General features: G+C 52.2%; 2 protein-coding genes across 7 annotated transcripts in view; one reads left to right on the forward strand and one right to left on the reverse strand.

Moving 5' to 3' along the window:
- The window catches only part of TASOR2 (transcription activation suppressor family member 2), a 77,593-nt gene extending 57,872 nt beyond the window's left edge, over window positions 1-19,721 (forward strand). For 3 of the 5 annotated variants that reach the window (XM_059183719.1, XM_059183720.1, XM_059183717.1), the window contains 7 exons: window positions 3,091-6,930; window positions 13,059-13,184; window positions 13,772-13,925; window positions 14,612-14,717; window positions 16,952-17,133; window positions 17,534-17,648; window positions 17,781-19,721. In XM_059183719.1, the coding sequence (XP_059039702.1) occupies window positions 3,091-6,930; window positions 13,059-13,184; window positions 13,772-13,925; window positions 14,612-14,717; window positions 16,952-17,133; window positions 17,534-17,648; window positions 17,781-17,808 (4,551 nt within the window). In that variant the 3' untranslated portion in view covers window positions 17,809-19,721. Of the gene's footprint in view, window positions 1-3,090; window positions 6,931-13,058; window positions 13,185-13,771; window positions 13,926-14,611; window positions 14,718-16,951; window positions 17,134-17,533 lie in introns of all 5 variants that reach the window. The other 2 variants (XM_059183721.1, XM_059183718.1) reach the window with 1 other exon arrangement.
- GDI2 (GDP dissociation inhibitor 2) overlaps window positions 19,623-20,590 on the reverse strand; it is a 28,945-nt gene continuing 27,977 nt past the window's right edge. For both annotated transcript variants that reach the window (XM_059183723.1, XM_059183722.1), the window contains one exon: window positions 19,623-20,542. In XM_059183723.1, coding sequence (XP_059039706.1) covers window positions 20,396-20,542 — 147 coding nt within the window. In that variant the 3' untranslated portion in view covers window positions 19,623-20,395. The remainder of the gene's footprint in view (window positions 20,543-20,590) is intronic.

Here is a 20,590-nt window from a genome sequence, read left to right on the forward strand (position 1 = left end):
ATATTGCTCTGGATTGTCTGCAGGTGGAGATTTTCTCCATCCTGACTGAAGAAGCAGACGTAAAAACAAACCATGGAAGTCACATGGGTGTGGGGCCAGCCATAATGGTATCACTTCTTAGCTGTATAATTTGGGACAAATTACTTGTTCTCTCTGAGCATACTGTCTTATCCTTTAAAAGAGGTTAAATAATACCTGTTGTTACTTAGAATAGTTTTTTTGTTTGTTTTTTGTTTGAGAGAGTAGGAGCAGGGTGGGGGGTGCGGGAGAGAGGGAGAAGCAAACTCCCTACTGAGCAGGGAGCCTAACACAGGGCTTGATACCAGGACCGTGACATCGTGACATCATAATGTGAGCCAAAGGCAGACACTTCACCGACTGCACCACTCAGACACTATAGAATAGTTTTTAAGGATCAAATGCAATAATAAATATTAGAAGTCTTTGAAATGGAATATTTAAAAATTATTTGTGAAAACAAATGCTGGAACAGAAAGTACAATGCCAGGCTCCGCTAGGTCTGTCAGTAACTATTTATAAATATGGAAAATATATTTTGTTTCCTACAGTGTTCTCAGCTAAAGTTCAGCAGCAGCAGATCGTCACATTTTAACTGGAACAGATATAAAAGAGTTGTATCAAAAGTCTGTAAGGAAACGGACTGACAAAACATGGGCCTCTTTAAGGTCTCAGTGTCCCTCTCTTCCAGAATATTTTTGCCGTGGTTTGGGCCCTGCAGTGCCTGGTTTAACATTGAGTCGACAGCATTTCTGTCCTTGGGATGACTTGGGGAATTGCGGGTCCAGGGGCAAGCCTCAGAGAGCCATGCTTGTCTGTATGGAAATGAAACGAGTGGCATGCTGCGCGCCACACACTGGTCTGCGCCTTCTGCTCACGTGAGCTCAGTCTCCCACAGCCTGATGCAAAAGGACCGCGCTCCTTTCTCCCAGATCAAGGAGCCTAAGTCTGCTGCTCTCTCTCCCCCTGCCCCTTCCTCCACTTGTGCTCGCTCTCTGAAATGAATAAGTAAATATATCTTTTTAAAAAAAGAATCTTGGGGCGCCTGGGTGGCTCAGTGGGTTAAGCTTCTGCCTTGGGCTCAGGTCATGATCCCAGGGTCCTGGGCTTGAGCCCCAGGTCAGGCTACCTGCTCTGTGGGGAGCCTGCTTCCCGCTCTTTCTCTGCCTGCTTGTGATCTCTCTTTCTCTCTCTCTCTGTCAAATAAATAAATAAATAAATAAATAAATAAAATCTTTTAAAAAAATAAAAGAATCTCTACCTTAGAATAAGAAAATAAAGTTTAGAAGACTGTTTACTACCCGATAAAGTATTTTTTGTTGTTTTAATCTGTAATTAGCTATCATCATTACTAATTCTAAAAATGGTGTTTTTGCAAATGTGAAACCAAGAATTAAGAAGTAGAGAGAGCATTAAAATTCATTTCTGTGGCATATACTTGAGTTTTTTCCCATCATCTCCTTGGCTGCTACGCCTGTACTTGAAGGGTGTGTGCACAGGCACTACCCCCTGCACCTTCCCCACGTGGGCGCACTAGGTGTGTCAAACACCCCAGCACCACAGGCGTGAGAAACCGTTGACATGTTGCTCATAGTCATGTGTTTGATTTTGTGTGTGAATAAAAAGAACCAAATAAAATAAAAAGTTCTTTATGTTTAAACACATTATACTTCACCAGTAGTTAAAAAAAGGAAGTATCGGGGCACCTGGATGCCTCAGTGGGTTGAGCCTCTGGCTTCAGCTCAGGTCATGATCTCAGGGTCCTGGGATTGAGCCCTGCATTGGGTTCTCTGCTCAACAGGGAGTCCGCTTCCTCCTCTCTCTCTCTGCCTGCCTCTCTGCCTCCTTGTGATCTTTGTCAAATAAATAAATAAAATCTTTTAAAATAGTGTCCGCACACACACAGGAAGCTGGTGACAATTTGCATTTCACTAAATATGCAGGCACGGTGGGATTGGCAACCACGTTGTGACTTGAAGGGTCACTGGAAGGTTTCAGAATGACTTTTACCATCAAGACTTTCCCGTGCTTTGTGTCTGGTCAGTCAGTTCCTCTTAAAAATGGAGTCTTCGCTCTACCCTGCCATGGATGTGGGTCAGTGCCTTTCTGTAAGACAGAAGGTCTTTTTAACAGACTTGAAGCCCAGGTCTTGACTTTCAGCATGATCGCCTGAAGGTGTGGCAGGAAATCTGTGACTAATAATGTTCCAAAAATTACAGGTATATGGACAGTGATGATCAGTCCATTTTACCATATTCTGGACAAGACCATGCTTCAGCCTTAAAACAGACCCATTCCGATGAGGTCATCGGAATGTCCAGAGATTTTCTGCTGATATTTAACCTAATTCCTTCCTGCAGTCCTTTTGGTTCAGTTCGGCAATGCAGGCTGCATTGTTTTCTGTTGTTCTGTTGAGTAGGAGGCACTAAAACGAGACCTGACCTCCAGTTACAAGCAAAGAAGAAGGCTAAAGAGTAGATCTTTATTTACCAGAACAGAGGTTGACAACTCGGAAGAACTGCCGATCAGTCCTACTTCATACAAGGGATCCTAAGTTACCTTTCCTCGTGGGAAAGTTCCAGATGGCAGTGTATTTTATTCTGATTGAAAGCTGGTGTTTAAGTTGTTCTTGGCTTTAAAAACTATCTTTTAATCTTAAAAAGAAGCACTTAAAACTGAGTCCTTTTTTCTCTAGTACTGCATTTCTGCATCAGGCAGTGAGGTTAGCAAACAGGCTGCACTTTCAGGTCTTTGTACTTGTCATTGGTCTGGCCGCTTTTCTTCCCAAAAGGCAATTAAAAAAAAAAAAAAAAAAGGAAGACGGAAGGCTATGCAGTTGAAGGTTTGAAGCTCTCATTTGTGTGTATATTTATTTAGAGAAAAATTCCTATTTGGGGCTGTTGTAAGTATCTAAAAAAAGAGCAGTTTGCTTGATTTCTACCCTGTGATAGTCTTTAAAATTAGAAGATTCGAAAGAACAAACTGACACTGATTCTCGTCCACTCTGTTCTTCTCCACACGTAAACGTGAAAAAGAGTGTTTGACTCTTGATTTTTCTTTTTGTCATTTCAGATCATTGGGGAAGCAGCTGAACGAGGCCCATCAGATAAGCTGGAGACTTCCGGTCTTGTTCTTGCTACTATTGGAAGTATCCAAGCTAATGGACCCGACATTCCCGGCGCAGACAAAACCTTTGAGCCACTTGATAGCACAGGAGCGACTTACAACGATACTGTCGCACAGACCACATTCAGCAGGACTTACGATGGGCTCGGCGATCCGCTGGTGATCTGTCAGAAATCTGCATGCGGTGCTCTTGACAGCGCGGGGGATGTCTTCCACGCAGCAGCGCAAACAGAACCCAGTGCTCTCCAGGGCCTCATCCGGCAGAGCGGCCCCCTGAGCGGAGACTGTCAGCCTGCCCTGGAGAGGAAGGGTGATCCAGAGTATGTGATGATTAATCTGGAACCAGTTACCTTCACTTTTGAAAAAAATACCTACGTCCCAGTACAGACAGACGTCCCAGTGCAGACAGACGTTGTAAATACAGGCCGGGAACCGACAGCCTTTCATCCGGAGTGGATTACACCGGTGTCACCTACCGGGAGTCTGAGGCGTCCTGCATCTGCTTTTGAAAAGGCACAAACACAGGGCCTTAGGGACGGTCCCTCTCCCACAGTGTCCAAGCAGAAAGGTACTAAATACCTTTGCGCCTCCTCACTCAGCGAAGAGGAAATGTGTTCGCTGCGAAAAGGGATTCCGGTTCCATCCGGCAGCTTGGTGGTGGCGGAGGCGTTGTCGTCCTTTGAAGGTTCTAATTATCCGGCACCCGGAGAAGAGACGAAGCCCTCTCAAGAGCTTTTCCTGCACACCCCGAGCCTCCTTGGCATATCTGCGGAAGAGGTCATAGAGCCATCCCAGGTGCAAGACGCGGTCTCGCTGGCCGCCTCTGCCGCCCTGGGACACGGTTCCGCGCGTGACCGCGCTCCGCCGGCGGGTGGCGCCACAGTCGGCTCCTCGGAGCCCGTGCGGGATGGGCGCGGGCTGAAGAGTGAGCAGAGGAACTTGGAGTCCTTTCCTACCGCTTGTACCAAACAAACCGGCCTCTCAGAGAGCAGAGAGGAGGCCAGCCTGGAGTTCTCGGAGGAGGGTTCCGACCTCGACCTCACACTCATATCGCCGCCCACCAGCCCCAGAGAAGGGGCGCCGGCGGGGGCACCGGGGGAGGCCCCCGGGGCAAATTTGGAACTTCAGGACGTGACTGAAGAGATCATTGAGCCAGAAGAGGTGACTCTCCTAGAAGACCCAGAGGTAGATTCTGTGAATTATACCTCCATGTTCCCTACGATGCCTGAGAAGTCGTTAGAAAGTAAGGAGAGGAAAGGTGACAGTTTACAAACCGTTACCTTAATACTTTCTAAAGAAACTTGCGCCCTTGAGATCGCAGAGGAAGTGAATGTCACCTCAGACTTTCCTTTTGCTTCTTTAATTGAAGAAGTGTCACCAGCTTCCAGTCCTGACCGCCAGGATCCGGTCGAAGCAGCACATCCACCTCAGGCCTTGTCTCTGTGTGGTCTGCAGCTGGCCAGTACACTGGGTGAGGGAAATGACAGATTCTCCCGGATGGGGTCTGTAAACTTGGCCTTGACGGAGAAAGAACATTCTTTTGTTGGTCCTACTTATCCGGTGGAACAAGATAACTTAGGTGGAGTACAACAGATGCAGCTCTGTGCCGAGATGCCTATCGTAAGAAGTAAGCATCCAGAAAGAAGAGACGGCTGTCTGACCCTGCCTGGTGAGCTAACTGAGGAGATTGGCCCAGGGGAGCATGGCGAGGGCTTCTCTGTCTCAGAAAAGCTGCCGTTCCGTGCTGCGGAGCTGGGCCAGCCTGCCGTGGCTGCCAGATACGGAGAGGATGTCAAGCTTTCTCTAGAACAACTGGTGCCATCAGGAAACCCACTACAGCCAGTGAGCATCCAAAACAGGAATTTCAGTTCTCTTGTCTTGGAGACCAATGAGCCTCCATGGAGTCCTACAAAGATGATTGAAAATAAGTCTTTGGCAGACACATTTGTTTCTACAACTGCTCCAAGTGGTACAGTGAATGTGGCACTAAAAGAGCAGACCAGCCCTGAAAGTATCGGCAATCATCTCTTCAGCGGTGGTGTGAAGACAGATGAAGGCCTTTACCTGCAGGCTCGGTCCTTGAGCTCTTGCTCAGCTGGCGTGGCTGATACACAGACGCGTGGGCACTCAGAGAGCCCCAGACTGGCTTTTCCCTCCGATGGGGCTGCCTTACCCCGCTGTCCCAGACCCATGGACACAGAGACTGGGGTCCAGACACAGGAAATCTCAGTGGTCAAAATGGCCAGTTTGCTTAAGAATAGTGATGCTGAGGCCAGTTTCCATGAAGAAGCCACAGATCTGGGAGGTATTGACTCCCAGTCAAGCACCACATCTCCGGAAGACAAACCAGACACAGTTCATGTGCTGCAAGATCGGGCAGTGTGTGAAACAAAAGATCTGCTGGACGCTGGGCTTTTCCCCATGTGTGTACCTGCGGATTCATACCATAAAACAGCCATCACTGGTGAAAATACCAGTAGAGAGCCTTGTGCTTCCGTTGTTCCCCCAACTTGTGCCTCTCTTGTTTGTGGAGTCTCTGAGGAGCAGACAGCAAGTCAGGCCTCTGGTGAGGGGCTCAGAGCCGAGGAGGACTCGGGGACCGTAGGTAGAGACGTGCATGTCAGTGTGAATTCTGAGATCCAGTATGAGCCGCTTTCTGGAGAGTCTGATCAGGACTCTTGCGGGGGCTGTAGAAATCCCAAATCAGAGGTAGAGAGTTCCTGCCCTTTGAGGTGTAGTCAAACCAAGAAAGAAGAAGATACTTCGAAAGATGATTACGACTCTTTCCCGAGCCTGAATAACAGTGATAACGAAGAGTGGGGCTACTCTCCCCCTGCCCCAGGGCTGGAGACGGGCACTGCTCCCAGACACTGGCTCGTTGGGTTCAAGAAAGAAGACAGGTATGTGCCCCCGTATATCCAGATCCGAGACCTCCACGGCATCCCCAGGACTTACGCTAATTTCACCGTAACGAAAGAGCTGACAGATACCACGAGAACTTTGCACAGCCTGAGGCGGCACCCCAATTTCACTGCAAAGTGTGGCTTGCTCAGCTCCTGGACAAACACCTGGCAGGTGGCCGATGACCTCACCCAGAACACTTTGGATCTGGAGTATCTGCGTTTCGCACATAAGCTAAAACAAACTGTGAAGAAGGGAGATTCTCAGCCTTCTGCCTCCTCCACCAGTGTCTTTGCAAAGGAGGCCCCTCTCCAGACGGCTGCTGGAGCTTTCCCTCTGACAAGAGTCCCCGAGTCCCCGGCTCTGCAGCTCGCGTCCCGGAGCCGGAGTCCCCTTGTGGTCACGGTGGTGCACTCGGGCGCCCGGCAGCCGAGCCCGCGCGGGAGAGGCCACGCGCCCGGCAGTTGGGACGCTTCTTCCTTGTGGAGGGAGAGCGGCGGCCCCGGTAGAAATCCGCGGGCGGATTCCGAGAGAAACCAGGCGGCTGCGTTCCACCTCAACAGGCTGAGGTACACCACCAGTTTCAGAGAATCCCGGAACGATATTTCACTTCTCCTCCGCGAATACGCCGAATTCACCAAGGTGGTGGCGAGCAGCAAGCCGGCGCTTCGCCCGGACAGGGAGCGCGGCGGGGCCCCCGGGGAGGCCGCCCCTCGCGAGCCGCGCGCCGCCTTCCCGCGGGCGGCCTCCTACGAGGACCTGGTCACGGACCTGTGCGCCAGCCTGCACGTCAGACTGATGAGCGTGGTCAAGGAGGCCTGTCGGAGCCCCTGCCTCTTCTACCTCGCGGAGACCGAGGACCCGTCGTTCTCTGTGAGAGCAAAGGTACGGTGCCCGCCGCCGTCCGACGCGGTCTCTGAGCTCACGGGGCAGCGTGCTTGGCTCCAGAGACGTGACAGGAAGGGGCCTCGGGGTCTGATGGCCCCGTCTTCACCCGCGCACTGGCTGCTCCGCCGCGGAGGTCACGGGCCCCGCGTTGGCCCGTGCCCGCGTCACCTGTGCTTGTCGTGTGTCTCCGTTTTCCTTGTGATCTTTGCTGCCCTGGACAGCGAGGAAGAGTGTAGGCCAGTGACGTGAGGGTGGCTTCGGTTCATGGGCATCTCCTGTTGCCGCGGGATTTATGCATTTTGGGTGAAAACAGCCACGTCCGCTGTTCTCCTCGGGGCATCGTAGGAGGCGGCACAGGCCGCTGACTCGTCCCATCGCGGCGTAGTCGTGTCCTTTGTGTGGAGATGGTTTCTGCCAGGTTCCTGCGCCTCCAGTGTAAAGTTCATAAATAACTTTACATTAATTAACTTATTATTATAAAGGAATTATTCATAATATACTAATGATATAATATAAATGTATCATTATTCATAATTATTAATGATTATTTGCGGGTGGGGAGGTAGACTAGGATATATATAAATACCCTATTCTTTTTTTTTTTTTTTTTTAAGATTTTATTTATTTATTTGACAGATCACAAGTAGACAGAGAGGCAGGTAGAAAGAGGAGGAAGCAGGCTCCCCGCCGAGCAGAGAGCCCCTGGGATCATGACCTGAGCCGAAGGCAGAGGCTTTAACCCACTGAGCCACCCAGGCGCCCCATAAATACCCTATTCTTTATCAGACTCCCGCCCCGGGTTAATATCCATTGAAGATTCTTGCCTAAAGCAGCTGCTAATATGGTGGGGGGTCGAATTCCATCTTCCTCGCACGTTTATTAGTGGGCGGTGTGCAGGGGAGAGCTTTCCCGTCTCCCCCACTTGCTTATTTATACCCCGTGGACCCGCGCTCCATGTTGGTTTACTCGGAGTTACCATTTAGGCCCTTGTGTGTGTTCATCGCCGGTGTCGCAGGTGTCGCAGGTGTGCTCCCTAACCCCGCCTCCCAGCCTTCCCCGCCGGCGACCAGGAGTGTGTTCCCTGCAGCTCAGAGTCTGTTAGCTGGTTTGTTTCTTTTTTCTCCTTTCCGTGTTTGTTTTGTTTCTTAAACCCACATATGAGTGAGATCCTGAGCTGCTTCTCCTAGGACGGATTTGCTTCACTCAGCGTAATACCCTCAGGCTCCCCCGCGTCAGGACCGTGACCAGATTTCATGGCAGAGTCGTACCCCGTGTGCACGTGTGTCCACACACCCGCTCACCCGTCCCCGGATGCTTGCACGGCTTTGTAATTTGGCTGTTGGAGATGATGGTGCAGTAAACATAGGGTGCACGTGTCCTTTTGATTTAGTGGTTTTGTGTTCTGTAGGTTAATGCCCAGTAGTGAGATTGCTGGATCGGAGGGCAGTCCTAGCTCGAACTTTCTACGGAGCCTCCTTACTGTCTTCCAGAGTGGCTGCTCCACCAGTTTGCGTTCCCACCGGCAGGCCATGACGACTCCCCTTTCTCTACATCCTTGCCAGCACTTTTTTCTTGTGGGGTTATTTTTTAAGGTTTTTATTATTAATTTCATTAATCTCAACACCCAGTATGGGGTTCAAACTCACAACCCCAAGGTCAAGAGTTGCACAGTCCTCCTGCTGAGCCAGCCAGTCACCCCTCTTGTGTTGTTGAGTTCAAGCCATTCTGACGTGTGAGGTGGTATCTCCTTGTCATTCTGATTTGCCCTTCCCTGCTGGTGGGTGATGTTGAGCATCTTTTCATGGGTCTGCCGGCTCTGTGTGTGTCTTTGGGGAAATTACTGTTTTTACTTTATGACCATTTTATACTTGGATTATTTGTGTTTTTGGAGTGTTGAGTTTGATAAGTTCTTTATATATTTTGGATACTAACCCTTTGTCAGAGATGTCATTTGCAAGTATTTTCTCCCATTGAGTAGGTTGCCTTTTAGTTTTGTTGATTGTTTCTTTCATTGTCCAGAAGCTTTTTATCTTGAGGTAGTCAAAATAGTTTGTTTTTGCTTTTGTTTCCCGTGACTCAGGAGATTTGTCTATGAAGTTGTTAGACTGATGTGAAAAAGGTTACTGCCTGTGCTTGCTTCTAGGTTTTCTTTTTCTCTTTTTTCTCACATTTAGGTCTCACATTTAGGTCTTTAATCCATTTGGAATATGTTTTCGTGTGTGTGGTGTAAGAAAGTGGTCTGGTTCATTCTTCTGCATGTGGCTGTCCAGTTTTCCCAGCACTATTTGTTGAAGAGACTTTTTCCCACGAAATATTCTTTCCTGCTTCGTCAAAGATTGATTGATAATATAGTTGTAGGTTTATTTCTGGGTTTTCTATTCTATTCCGTTGATCTGTGTGTCTGTTTTTGTGCCAGTGCTCTGTTGTTTTAATCACTGCTGTTTGGTAATATAACTTGAAATCTGGAATTTTGATGCCTCCAGCTTTGTTTTTCCTTTTCAAGATCGCTTTTGGCTGTTCCGGGTCTTCTGTGGCTCCATGGTTCTTGGTTGGAGTTCTGGGAGCAATGCGGTTGGTATTTTGATAAGGATTGAATTAAATGTGTAGATGGCTTTAGGTCGTATGGACATTTTAACAGTATTTGTTTGGGTCCTTCACTGTTTATGGTAATGCCAGATTGCCCCAGACCCAGCCATTGGGAGCCCTTCACAGGGACTTCTGTGTCCTTCTGGCAAGTCCCCATCATTGTTTGGATCTTCATCCTTTCTTCCTTTGTGGTACGGCTCCATGTTCAGATCGCCCTCCTGCCTGCCTTGCCCCAGCCTTAACGTCTGCCACTTCCCTACGGAGTGTGGATTCTTTTACAGGAGGAACAGCACCCGGAGTCAGTAGCTGGGCCCTGGGGGAACCCCGTGGCACCGGGTGTCACTGCCTCTCGGCCCTCGCAGCAGCAGGAAAGCTGTGGATGTGTTCACAAAACTGAAACGCGCGCACCTGCATCCCCGGGGCCAGTCCCGCTCCAGGAGGCTTGTCCTGGCTCCCTTTGCCGAGGAGCAGCTCTCCCCCCGCGTCCGAAAGCCGCTCCCGTCATCCCAGACACGTCCGCCACCCTGCGGCGACTCCCCCCGCTGACCTGCACCTCTCCCCCTCTTCACGGCCTGGGGCACCCACCCAATGCGGTCCCCAAACACACCGCCTCCCTCAGCCCTCCTCACTCGCAGCAGAAGCTGGTTCAACGGACGGCAGAAACCTTCGTACACACTCTCGAGTCCCAGCGTGCGGGGGAGGGAAATCCGCACGTTCCCGTCGTGATCGCTGCGGCCAATGTAAACCGTCGTGTAAACTAAGGAAAACTGCCAAGCACAGATAAAAGCAGCCAAATCAGGGTGCCTGGGTGGTTCAGTGGGCTAAGCCGCTGCCTTCGGCTCAGGTCATGATCTCAGCGTCCTGGAATCGAGTCCCGCATCGGGCTCTCTGCTCAACTGGGAGCCTGCTTCCTCCTCTCTCTCTGCCTGCCTCTCTGCCTACTTGTGATCTCTCTCTGTCAAATAAATAAATAAAATCTTTAAAAAAAAAAAAAAAAGGCAGCCAAATCAATGCCCGATCCGCAGGCCGGGACGGGCCTCGGCCATGGCGGGGGCTCAGGCGCTGATGTGGGGGCACAGGCCTCGTCAGGAAGGTCAGGGCCTTTTTCTTAAGGAGGCGATGCTGGCCTTTGGTACCAGGTGTGGACAGCCAGACTCCCGAAGTGTCGTTCTAAACATTTGCCTGGATTTGTTTCAGAGTTCGCTTATGTCAGCACCTCCAGGGAGTCTGGAGTGTCTTGTCTTGTCGTAAGTGTCGCTTGGCAAACCCACGCATGTTGCATTACTAATAGTAAACATCGGAAGGTGTTGGTGACCGTCACTGTGGCAGGGCGCAGTAGGGGAGGCCCGTTCTGTGGGTGTGAGGCTCTGGAAGGCGACCTGGTGGCAGCTGCCTGGTGGCCCTGTGGGCCTTTGTGGGGCAGGCGGGGGGCAGTAGATGGCGCGCGGCCAGGGGTGCGGGGGGCATCACGACCGCTGTCCAGGGCTATGGCTGGAGGTGTGTATGGGCTGCAGGTCCCGAGGCCCTGAGCCTCGCCTAAGGTCGGTGGGGAGGCCCCGAACAATACTTGTTACAGGACAATAACGTCCTGTTCGTGTTGGAGAGCGAGCTCTGGCTGCAGTGTGGGGAAGGGACTGGAAACGTGGCCGCTGCCGGGGAGGCGCGGGACGCTGCAGCCAAGCACGTCGTCTACTCGGAGATGGCCCGTGGCTCCTATTTTGTGCCATTTAAATGATTTTAGATTATTTAAAGTCAGATTCGTACTCCCCATCAAGGATCTTTCGGTTTTCCAAGGTTGGTCTTTGTTCCAGTCTCCGTGTCACTGTGGTGCGCCGTGTAGTTGCAAACAATGAAGCATGTTTTTAGGTGCTTGGCCTCTGAAAGTAACTTAAAAATGAATTGGTTTTTTTTTTTTTTTTTTTTTTGCCTTGAACTGAAGTTAATTTTGTTTGGCTGATGACATGTACTGTGCCTTGACTGGTGCTAAAATACGTCCGGGGCCGACTCCGTAGCATCAAGCCACAGTGAGTGAAACACCCGGTGTTTCGGAGCCGTTCACGCCCCGACAGAGCCAGGGGGTGCGGGCTCCCGCGCGGGACAGGGAGCAGGGTCGCCGGGCTCCGTTCGCACAGTGGCGGGACCTGGGGTGCCGCACGACCTTCCAGCGCACACGTGCCTCACGACCCTGTTTATCCTGTGGCTGCTGCTTACGACAGAAAATAACAAAGTGTGTGCAAAGATGAAAGTCACTTCAGGGGATGCCTGGGGGCTCAGTGGGTTAAGGCTCTGCCTTCTGCTTGGGTCATGATCTCAGGGTCCTGGGATCGAGCCCCGCATCGGGCTCTGCTCAGCGGGGAGCCCGCTTCCCCCTCTTTCTGCCTATTTGTGACCTTTGTCTGTCAAATAAATAAAATCTTAAAAAAAAAAAAAAAGTAATCTTCAAGTGAGAAGGGGACCCAGTATAAAATCAGCTTCGGAATAAAGTACTAGCCAGGTAATCTAGAAAACCACCCTGGAGAAGTTTTGCGTCCCGGAGAAGCCAGAGGCCTTCAAGGGAGACGGGAAGTCAGGCCCCACCGCTCCTTGAGATGACGCTGCGGGTGGTCTGTGCAACTCTGCCACTGTGACTGCAGGCCTGCCAGGTGGTGACAGACTAGCCTGGACCCTGAGGCACGTGGCGAGGGTGTTGACCGTCTCAGAAAATGTACTCATTCACGTAGTTTATTGCTAAATTAAGTCAGAGCTGAAGATTTATACTTAAAATGTTTCAGCGGGCTCTTTGTTAAAAAATCTGGAGGAGTTTCTTTGACGATACGTTGCCATGTGTTTTGAGCGAAGAAGCGAAATAATCAAGTTTGAGTCATGTTGAGTCCAGGGGAGGTGACACAGTACTTCCACAAAGGGAGTGACAAGTGTGGTCTGAGTCCATGTTCCCCCGGCAAGGAGGAACATCAGAGAGTGTGGTGGAAACGTCCAGAACCCTTCAGACAGAAGCAGCGGCGGCATCGCGAAGGGGGACAGAGGGAAGGACTGTCTGTCAGCAGACGTGCTGAGGCCACCAGTCAGGCCGGCGACAGGTGGGCGGCCAGCCACCTCTCCCCGCCGCCCCCAGGGGCTCGCGCCACAGCTGTCATGGCACTCCACGTGACACAGAGCTGTCACTTGGATTCCAAAAGTGCTAGAAACTTTTTGACCGGAGGTGGCGTTTTTAGAGTGAATGTGCATCCGCAGGTACCTCGCTGCCACAGGCTGGCCGAGCGCCCCGTGTCTGTGCCTTGGGGAGTCCGCCTCGGCCACTTCATGGGCATACAGGGTCGGTTACAAAGTGCTTTGCCTTTGACACGACCGCTCAGTCAGCTGGTGGCAGTGCCAGGAGCCACGTGTTCAACACGTGAAAGCTCACTTGGAAGCAGGACTGGCTGCCGCCGCCGCCGCCCGCTGGGACCGTAGAGCAAACGGGATGTGCTAGCCGAGGCGCCGAGGGGACTGGGGGGGACTGGCGGCGCCTCCCGCAGTAACGCCGTCCGCACCTCTTCCAGAGCGTCCTGCGGAAAGGAGGCCACACGGAAGTTGAACCTCAGCATTTCTGTCAGGCCGTCCACAGAGAGAATGACACGCTCCTGGTCATCATCAGAAACGAGGACGTGGCGTCGCGCCTGCACCAGGTACGTCCGGCCATCTGTTTCTTACGAAGAAGGGTGTCCCCGGCATTTTCTGGGGTGTCCCGAGGGGGCGTCCCGCAGTGTACACAGCGAGGCATTTGTGGGGCACATCACGGCTCCGAGCTAGGGACGAGCCACGAAGAGAGGGAGTCGGGGCCATTTCCTCGGCCCAGATACAAACCTGCAGCTCTTCACACCTAACGCTAGCAAATCTTGCTTTAAAAGGCCTAGTGAAGGTTTTCTGAAGTTGGCGTGAGGATAGTTATGTTGAATAAAAGGAGACGCCTCCCCTGAGGCCCATGCCGGCGCCGGCGGGGCAGGAGCGGAGCCTGTCGCCTGCTTCGCCGTGTCACGGGCCCCACGGCTGAGCCGCGTTCTGCCCTCACTCAGGGTCTCCAGCCTGGGTTCGAGAGGCCGCTGGTAACGCCCGAGTTCTAGGGAGTTTGCGGAGTCCAGGTTCCTTGAGGTGCTGGTGGGCTCTGGACAGGGGTCACAGAATCTGCAGTCATCCCAGTTAACTGAATCTTGGACCCCTTGGCTAAAAGGGACCCCACCAAGCCCCCTCCCCACGGGTCCTGTCGTGTTTGCAGATCCCCTTCCTGCTGAAGCTGAAACACTTCCCCAGCGTCCTCTTCGCGGGAGTGGACGGCCCCGAGGACGTGCTCAAGCACACCTACCAGGAGCTCCTCCAGACGGGCGGCTTCGTGGTCTCAGACGACAAGATCCTAGAAACCATGACATTAGGTCGGTCTTTTATTTCCCTTCCTTGTTTCTGTCTCTGAAATCTAGTACATCCTTCACCCAGTGGCCCAAACACTACTTCCTCTCAAAAAGAAATGAACTCAAAAGTAGTATCAACCACCTTTTGAGGCCTTCATTTTTGCTGCGTGCCCTGCTAAGCAGTTTGCGTCAGGATGGTGTCGCTCATCCCCAGGCACGTGCCCTGAGCCTCCCGGGTGTCCCGGGATCGCCTGCGGCTCCCACCCACTCCTCTGTTCCTCCGCTCGCGCGCCTGCCCCGCAGCCCTCTCCGCTGCCGTCTTGGTGATGTTCTGCAAATCAGAAACAAGGCTCTTAAAAGTCTCAGTTATGTGCCGAACACTCCGGCGGCGGTTAGGCAAGGAGGGTAGCGCAGCCCTGGGCGGGTGAGCGACACCTGCCGCGCTGACGACACAGGCGGCCCCTGCACACGCCGCTCCTGGCTCAGAGAAGGCGTGTGGACCCCACAAGCGTGAGTTCCGTGTGGAGACCAGAGTTGACAGGTTTTGCAGGCTAGACCAGTGTCTTCTGTTGCCGCTGGACTTCCCGCTGGTCACATGAACGCGACAGGTGTCCCGGGGTTGGGGCGGCGGACGGGCAGCAGGTGCGCTCTGCCTCCCCACGAGTCCCTATTCCCGGCCTCCGACCAGACCTCGTCTCTTCTGTCTGCAGCTCAGCTGAAGGACGTGGTCAGGACCCTGGAGAAGCTGAACGGAAACGGGAGGTGGAAGTGGCTGCTTCACCACAGGGAAAACAAGAAGCTAAGAGAAGCCACCAGGTGAGGCCTCGGGGCGTGGGGCTGCCTTCGTGCTTCCCCCGGGGGCAGGTGCACAGGTGGGGTCCAGCCTTCGCTGCCGCAGGGCGGACGGGGAAGGCGTGTGGGCTGGAGCTGCCCCTGCCAGTCTGAGGCCCTTGCCGAGTCCCACCGTGTCGGTCCGCGGACGCTCTGGCTCTCCTGGCGCGAACCGAGGGAACGCGACACTAGCCCTGCGGCTGCGGCTGGCTTGTGCGGGTACCAGGTTGCCATCGTCACAGGGATGGAAACGTTGAGAGGAGAATGTTTTACCCCTCAGGAAGCAATGTACAGCTGGATTTTGCCTAAGTGATTTTTAATCGATTGCCTGGCTGTAGAGACCCGGGGTGTGTGGGTGCCCGGGCTGCAGTGAGGCGATGACGGGCGCGGACACGGTGTGGGGCCGCGAGATCGACAAGCCCCGCCGTGACGTGAGTGGCAGCCCCTGTCCGGCAGCCCCCGCCTGGCCACCTACAGCGGAGACGGACAGTAAAAACCCGCTGTCACGATGGGGAAGTTGAAGTTTCGGGACAAATATAATTTTAAAACAAATGCAATCCAGGTCAGACAAGGAGTCGTGACGCTGGGTTCTGAGCCCAGAATGTTCACCTCTAACATGACTGCTCTCTCCTACCTCCCTCCCAAGGACAAATGTAAGCTGGACCCTGAGATCTCAAAAGGGACGTAGCCAAGAACAGAGGTCTGGGAGAGGCAATACCTAGAACCAGTGTGGGAGAAAAAGCAAGCCAGGAGGTCTGAGTGGACCTCAGAGCTGATGCTGTCACGTCTGGGAGGGATTTGCCCGGGTTGAGCTGGGGGGTGGTGCAGAGGATGGCAGAGGCCAACTGGGAGTTTCTGAGGTGGTGGCTAGCCAGCACTTCAGAGGAAAGGTTCAAGTTCACGAATAAAGCTCCGAGGTACCACGGTACACCTATAAAACTGGCAAGTATCCATTAATTTCACATTCAGAGGACTTTAGGTAAACGAATAGGTATGCTGCTGCCGGCCCCGTTAACAGGCCCTCCAGGTGGTACCAGACTCCTCTTTGAGAGCGAGTGTAGTAGGAACTCGTCCGAAAACATCATGTCCTGTGGCCTCTGGAGACATTTATCTAAAACTTAAAACCAAAAACACCCCTAGCTTTTAGAAACTACTGTTTCTAAAAGATATTTATAGCCATGGGTTATTATCAATAACTGTAAAACCATCCTCAGATCTATTTCTAGGCAAATACGACAGATACATGGATTCCATATGTATATAATTTTAAAACAAATGCAAAATATATGTATAAAAGCATGCGGTGTGATGCCAGTCACATAAATGTGCGTGTACGAAGGGGAAAATGCAGCCCAGTGACCCAGACAGTGCTTGTCCCTGGAGTGCTGGGACCTGGGGGAGTTTGCTTTCCTTCAGTGGGCAGGAGAGGCCGACAGAGGACAGGAGAGCAGATGGAGAGACATTTACAGGTTAAGTATTTTCCACGAAAAGAGGTAGTTGCAACATTCTAAGGGAGGTCATAGGGCATCTGCGCGGCTCAGTTGGTTAACGTCTGACTCGATTTCAGGTCTGTTTGTGATCTCAGGGTCTGGAGATCGAGCCCCACCTTGTGGTCTGTGCTGAGCACAGATTCTGTTCAAGTTTCTCTCTCCCTCCCGCTGCCCCTTGCACCGGCCCATGCATGCACGAGTTCTAAAAAGAATCTTAAAAAAAAGATGTTAAGGGAGGTGAGAAATGACAATTATGTAGCAGCGGGAATTTCCTTAGTGAAGCTGTTGATCTAAGAGCGCGGCGACCGCAGAGCAGGGTCTGGAGGCATTGGCGTAGGGTACGGCGTGTGGCCGGAGGCCCACTAGGAATGGCCCAAGGCTGGCCAAGCCGCGTGGCTGCACGAACAGGTCCACGTCCCTCTTGCTTGGCACGAGGCTTGTACTCTGTAAAAACCTGCGTCGCCAGAGGGAGTCAGCAAGCATACAGTGTTCTGAGGGAAGCGGACAGGACGACGGTGACGTCTGTGAGGCCAAGTGTGTCGTGGGGAAGAACAGAGGTTAGCAGCAGCGCAGGAGTTCTGAGGGCTTTAAGGGAATCGGTCGAACTGTTAAGTACGGTGAAGGCAGGAAGTGGAGGAGTAAAACAGCTAAAAATTAAGATACGGGGAAAAGTAAACCGCAAGTTCACACTGAACCTGACTTTGGTTTGCATTTCCGGGTCTGTTGCAGAGTGGACCCGGTCGCACGCAGGAAGAACTTGATCCTGAAATCCTGTCAGAGTGCAAGTCTCATCGAACCGCTTCCTTACCACCAGTGTGACTCCCGAGCACCCACAAAAGCCGAACATTCAAAATGCCTGCTAAACCTGCAAATCCAGCACGTCCACACCCGGTTCGCGGTCTTCCTAACAGGTAGACGCACGGCCTTCGGCTGGCTCCTCTAGAATCATCTGCACACGGAGCTCGGAGGCCGGAGATCCGTGCCCACCCGGTGTTTGCCTGCTGTGTTCTCGTAGACGCTGCGGCCCAGGCCCGGGCTGCGGTGGAGCGGCGCAGCGTGCAGCCCCCCACGCGCGTACAGACGGTTCCCGGGGAGGGTGACCCAGCTTCTCCGCTCCGGAAGGCGGCGGTTCCGCAGCTGCTCGGCCTCCCCGGCCCCACCCCGGTGCCTGCTCGCAAGGCCGCACACCTTCCTCCCTGGGGCCGCTCCTCCCCCCTCTCCCTCCCCCAGTTAAATGAAGTTCCATGAAAGTTCGACATCAAAGAATTTTTCACCAGAACCTCTATAAAGGTTTTCTTCTTCTCTTCACAGAAAAGCCAACTGTCTCCAGAGAAGTCCTTGAAAATAGTGGCATCCTTGTTACAGATGTAAAGAACTTCATTGAAAACGTACCAAAAATAGCAGCTCCGTTTAAGAGCAGCTATTGGTAAGGATGCCTTCCAGAACACTCCTATTTACGGGGCATGACAGACGCTGACATTTGTGTCTGAGGAAAGCTGCTGTTGGCGAACTGCTCTTCACCTTCCACATCATGCTGTAAATTTTCAGTCTGTGTTAGGGGCGGAATTGCTGTCAGTTTGGCCTAAGTGGGAATTTCGGAAGGAGCCACCTGCTTCAGAGGAGCCCGTTTTTTCTGAAGGACACCAGTCGTCGCCTGCAGTTCACCTTGTTCCCAGGACGGAAGAGAACATGCATAAGTCCCCGTGAGACGGCCTCCTGTTTCTAAAAACCTTTCTTGATTGTTCTGTTTAAAGATGAAACCATCAATTTTGTGTTTGTCCAGGTGATCAGCGGGCCTAGACCATGCCGCCGCCACCAACCAATTCCGTTTCCTTTTACTTGAAAACCTTTTCGATAAACAGCAGTTTTCTCATATTTGAAAAATCACTGTTCTCCAACTTGAGAGTTTTCCTTCGTTTCTTTATACCTTGTAAAATCTTGGCCTTTGTTCACAGCGGGACGCCAGCTGTCCATGAGCGTTCGGCTGCAGTGGTCATACTGGTTTAAATTATTTTCCATTTTTACAGAGAGCCTTCAAAACTATTAAGCTCACTATTAAAAAGAATTTTACAAACACGTTTACTTAGTTGTAGCAAAAATAAGTCTATTTTAACAGATAGCTTTGTTTTTGCATGTTCCTGTCTGAAAGGCGTAGGTAGTGCATGTTACAGTTTGTGTTCCAAGCTTCACCGCCCTCGGACAAGCTGGGATCTCGCGCAGTGCACACGCGGGTGTTCTAGCAACACTACAGTAAGTTCTGTTACAGATCTATAAATTGTCAGTTTCCACTTACGTTTTGTAAATACTGCACTACAAAAATCAACCCTCTAAGGAAGAAAATCTTTTATTTATGGTATTAAATAATTTCTACCGTAATCTTTTAACTCAAAACCAAGCAAAATGTAGATACATAGTATCTATTTGGAACAAATTTTTGTAACTAATTTGTTTCATTTTTTTAAATAAAGACAACTAAAAAAAAATCAACTCTCTGGGATTCCTTTAAAGCAAAATTTGAGTTTGTGGGGAATGCTGTGGCCCTCTGTAGGCCACGTAACGGAACGGACTGCTTCCTCTAGGAGCAGGAGCGCTGAGCCGGGACATACAGGTGTTGGCTAGCCCTTCGCCGGCTCTCTACCCGCTAGCCAAGTGGTGCCCACGTGACTGTTTCTGGCTTGGAAGCCCGGTCACTTCATCTGAGGAGAGGACGGTGACCGAACGGGGCGTGCTAAACCGGAAATGATGGACAAGTGACGTAAGCACCTGCTGCTGGCTCATCTTTTGAGGGCGCCTCAGGTCTACTCTCCCTCTCGCCAAAGACCCTCCAGCAAGCCCCACGGCTCTGTGTCCACAGCACCTTTTCTAGCTTTTACACGAACCACGCCAGCGAGTGTAGCTCTCTGCACCGTCTGCTCTTCCCGACGCGCCCGCCATCCCTGTTCCCACGGCCTGGTACCTGAGTAGAACAGGTGTTCAAGACGCGTGGGACAGGACTGGAGAGATCCTGCTATTTATTCTTTGTACTTGTAGCCCGGCGCGCGCCTCTGCCTACATCCCAGGCTGACAGCTTGAAGAATTAAGGGGAAGAGAGGCTTGCTGGGGTTCTAGATCCTGTCAGTAAAAGCAGAGGTTTCTCCACTGGGGCCGCTCGGTGCCTCAAGAGCTGTGTCAAGAATGTCATTTGGGGTCTACTCACAGCAAAGCCAGACAGCAGGCAAGGCTGTTCGGATCCGTCTAGACTTGTGCCTACCCCTGTGGTCGGTGATGGAGCGCAGCCGCCCATGTGGTGTCCGTCAGCCACGTGGGGCGGGATCGGGGGCCACGAGCCACCAGGCCAGGGCCAGGACGATACTCACTAGTTCTTAACGCCAGGACGCAAACAGAGCACCCGAGAAGGAAGTGGTTTCCAGAGTTTGGCTTTATTTTGCAGTACAGAAATCATCTGGAGCCATCTGAGACAGACATCCCTGAAGTGGAGGCTCTGTCAAATCAATACTGCGTCGCAGCTTGGTCCGTTGAGGAAGCCACACCTGGGGTACAAAAGAAGCTTCTACATTTACCCGCTGTACCACAGCTTTCTTTCCCCTTTGCTCTTACCAATTTTACCAGGTGAAAACACTGCACACAGGCTTCCCCCGGAATGACGCTCGGGTCTGGAGTTGGGTTAGAATTGTGGGCCCGCGTGACCCCAACCTGTGGCTGTGTTCCATGGCCCTAACAGCTCACGGGACACAGATGTAGAGGGGCGGGGCCCACGCGGGGATGCTGTCCCAAGGCATGGACTATTCGGTGGGAATCTCAATGCCAGTGGGACAGATGGCACGCGAATGGTGCCGCTCCGGCTCTCAAGCGGCAGAAGCACATGACCGCGGAGGCTACACTGATTAAAAGATACAAATACTGTATCGGTGCTCTGTGTCAGGATCACAGGGTCGTCTTCAAACTGATCCTTCACTAAGGAGAAAAGCCAGTATCGGTTAAACTGAACAGAATGTGGTAACCTGCCAATTCGGAGGAGCCACGCCGTGAGAACGAGTTAATACATGATATTAGGAAGGGGAGGAGTACGGACTGGGACATCGCTCCGCGGGCGCCGCGGGGGTTACAACAGCGACTGCGGACGGTGCGCGGCCTGTGCCAGCTGCGTCTGTCCGAGACGGGCGCGCGCATCGCTTAGTCTTCCCCGTAGATGTCGTTTTTCTTGCGCTTCATCTCCTCGAAGTCGAACTCAGAGCCGGTCATCCTCTTGTAGATGTCTTTGATGTCGTCGCAGGTGGTCTCGAAGTGAGTGGTCGCGTCGTAGGTGCGGGAAATAAAGATCTGAAGTGACATCAGAGACACGGACTTGGCGACGACGGCCCCAGCGAC

This window comes from Mustela lutreola, chromosome 8, assembly GCF_030435805.1.
Source record: "Mustela lutreola isolate mMusLut2 chromosome 8, mMusLut2.pri, whole genome shotgun sequence".
Taxonomy (NCBI): Eukaryota; Metazoa; Chordata; class Mammalia; order Carnivora; family Mustelidae; genus Mustela; species Mustela lutreola.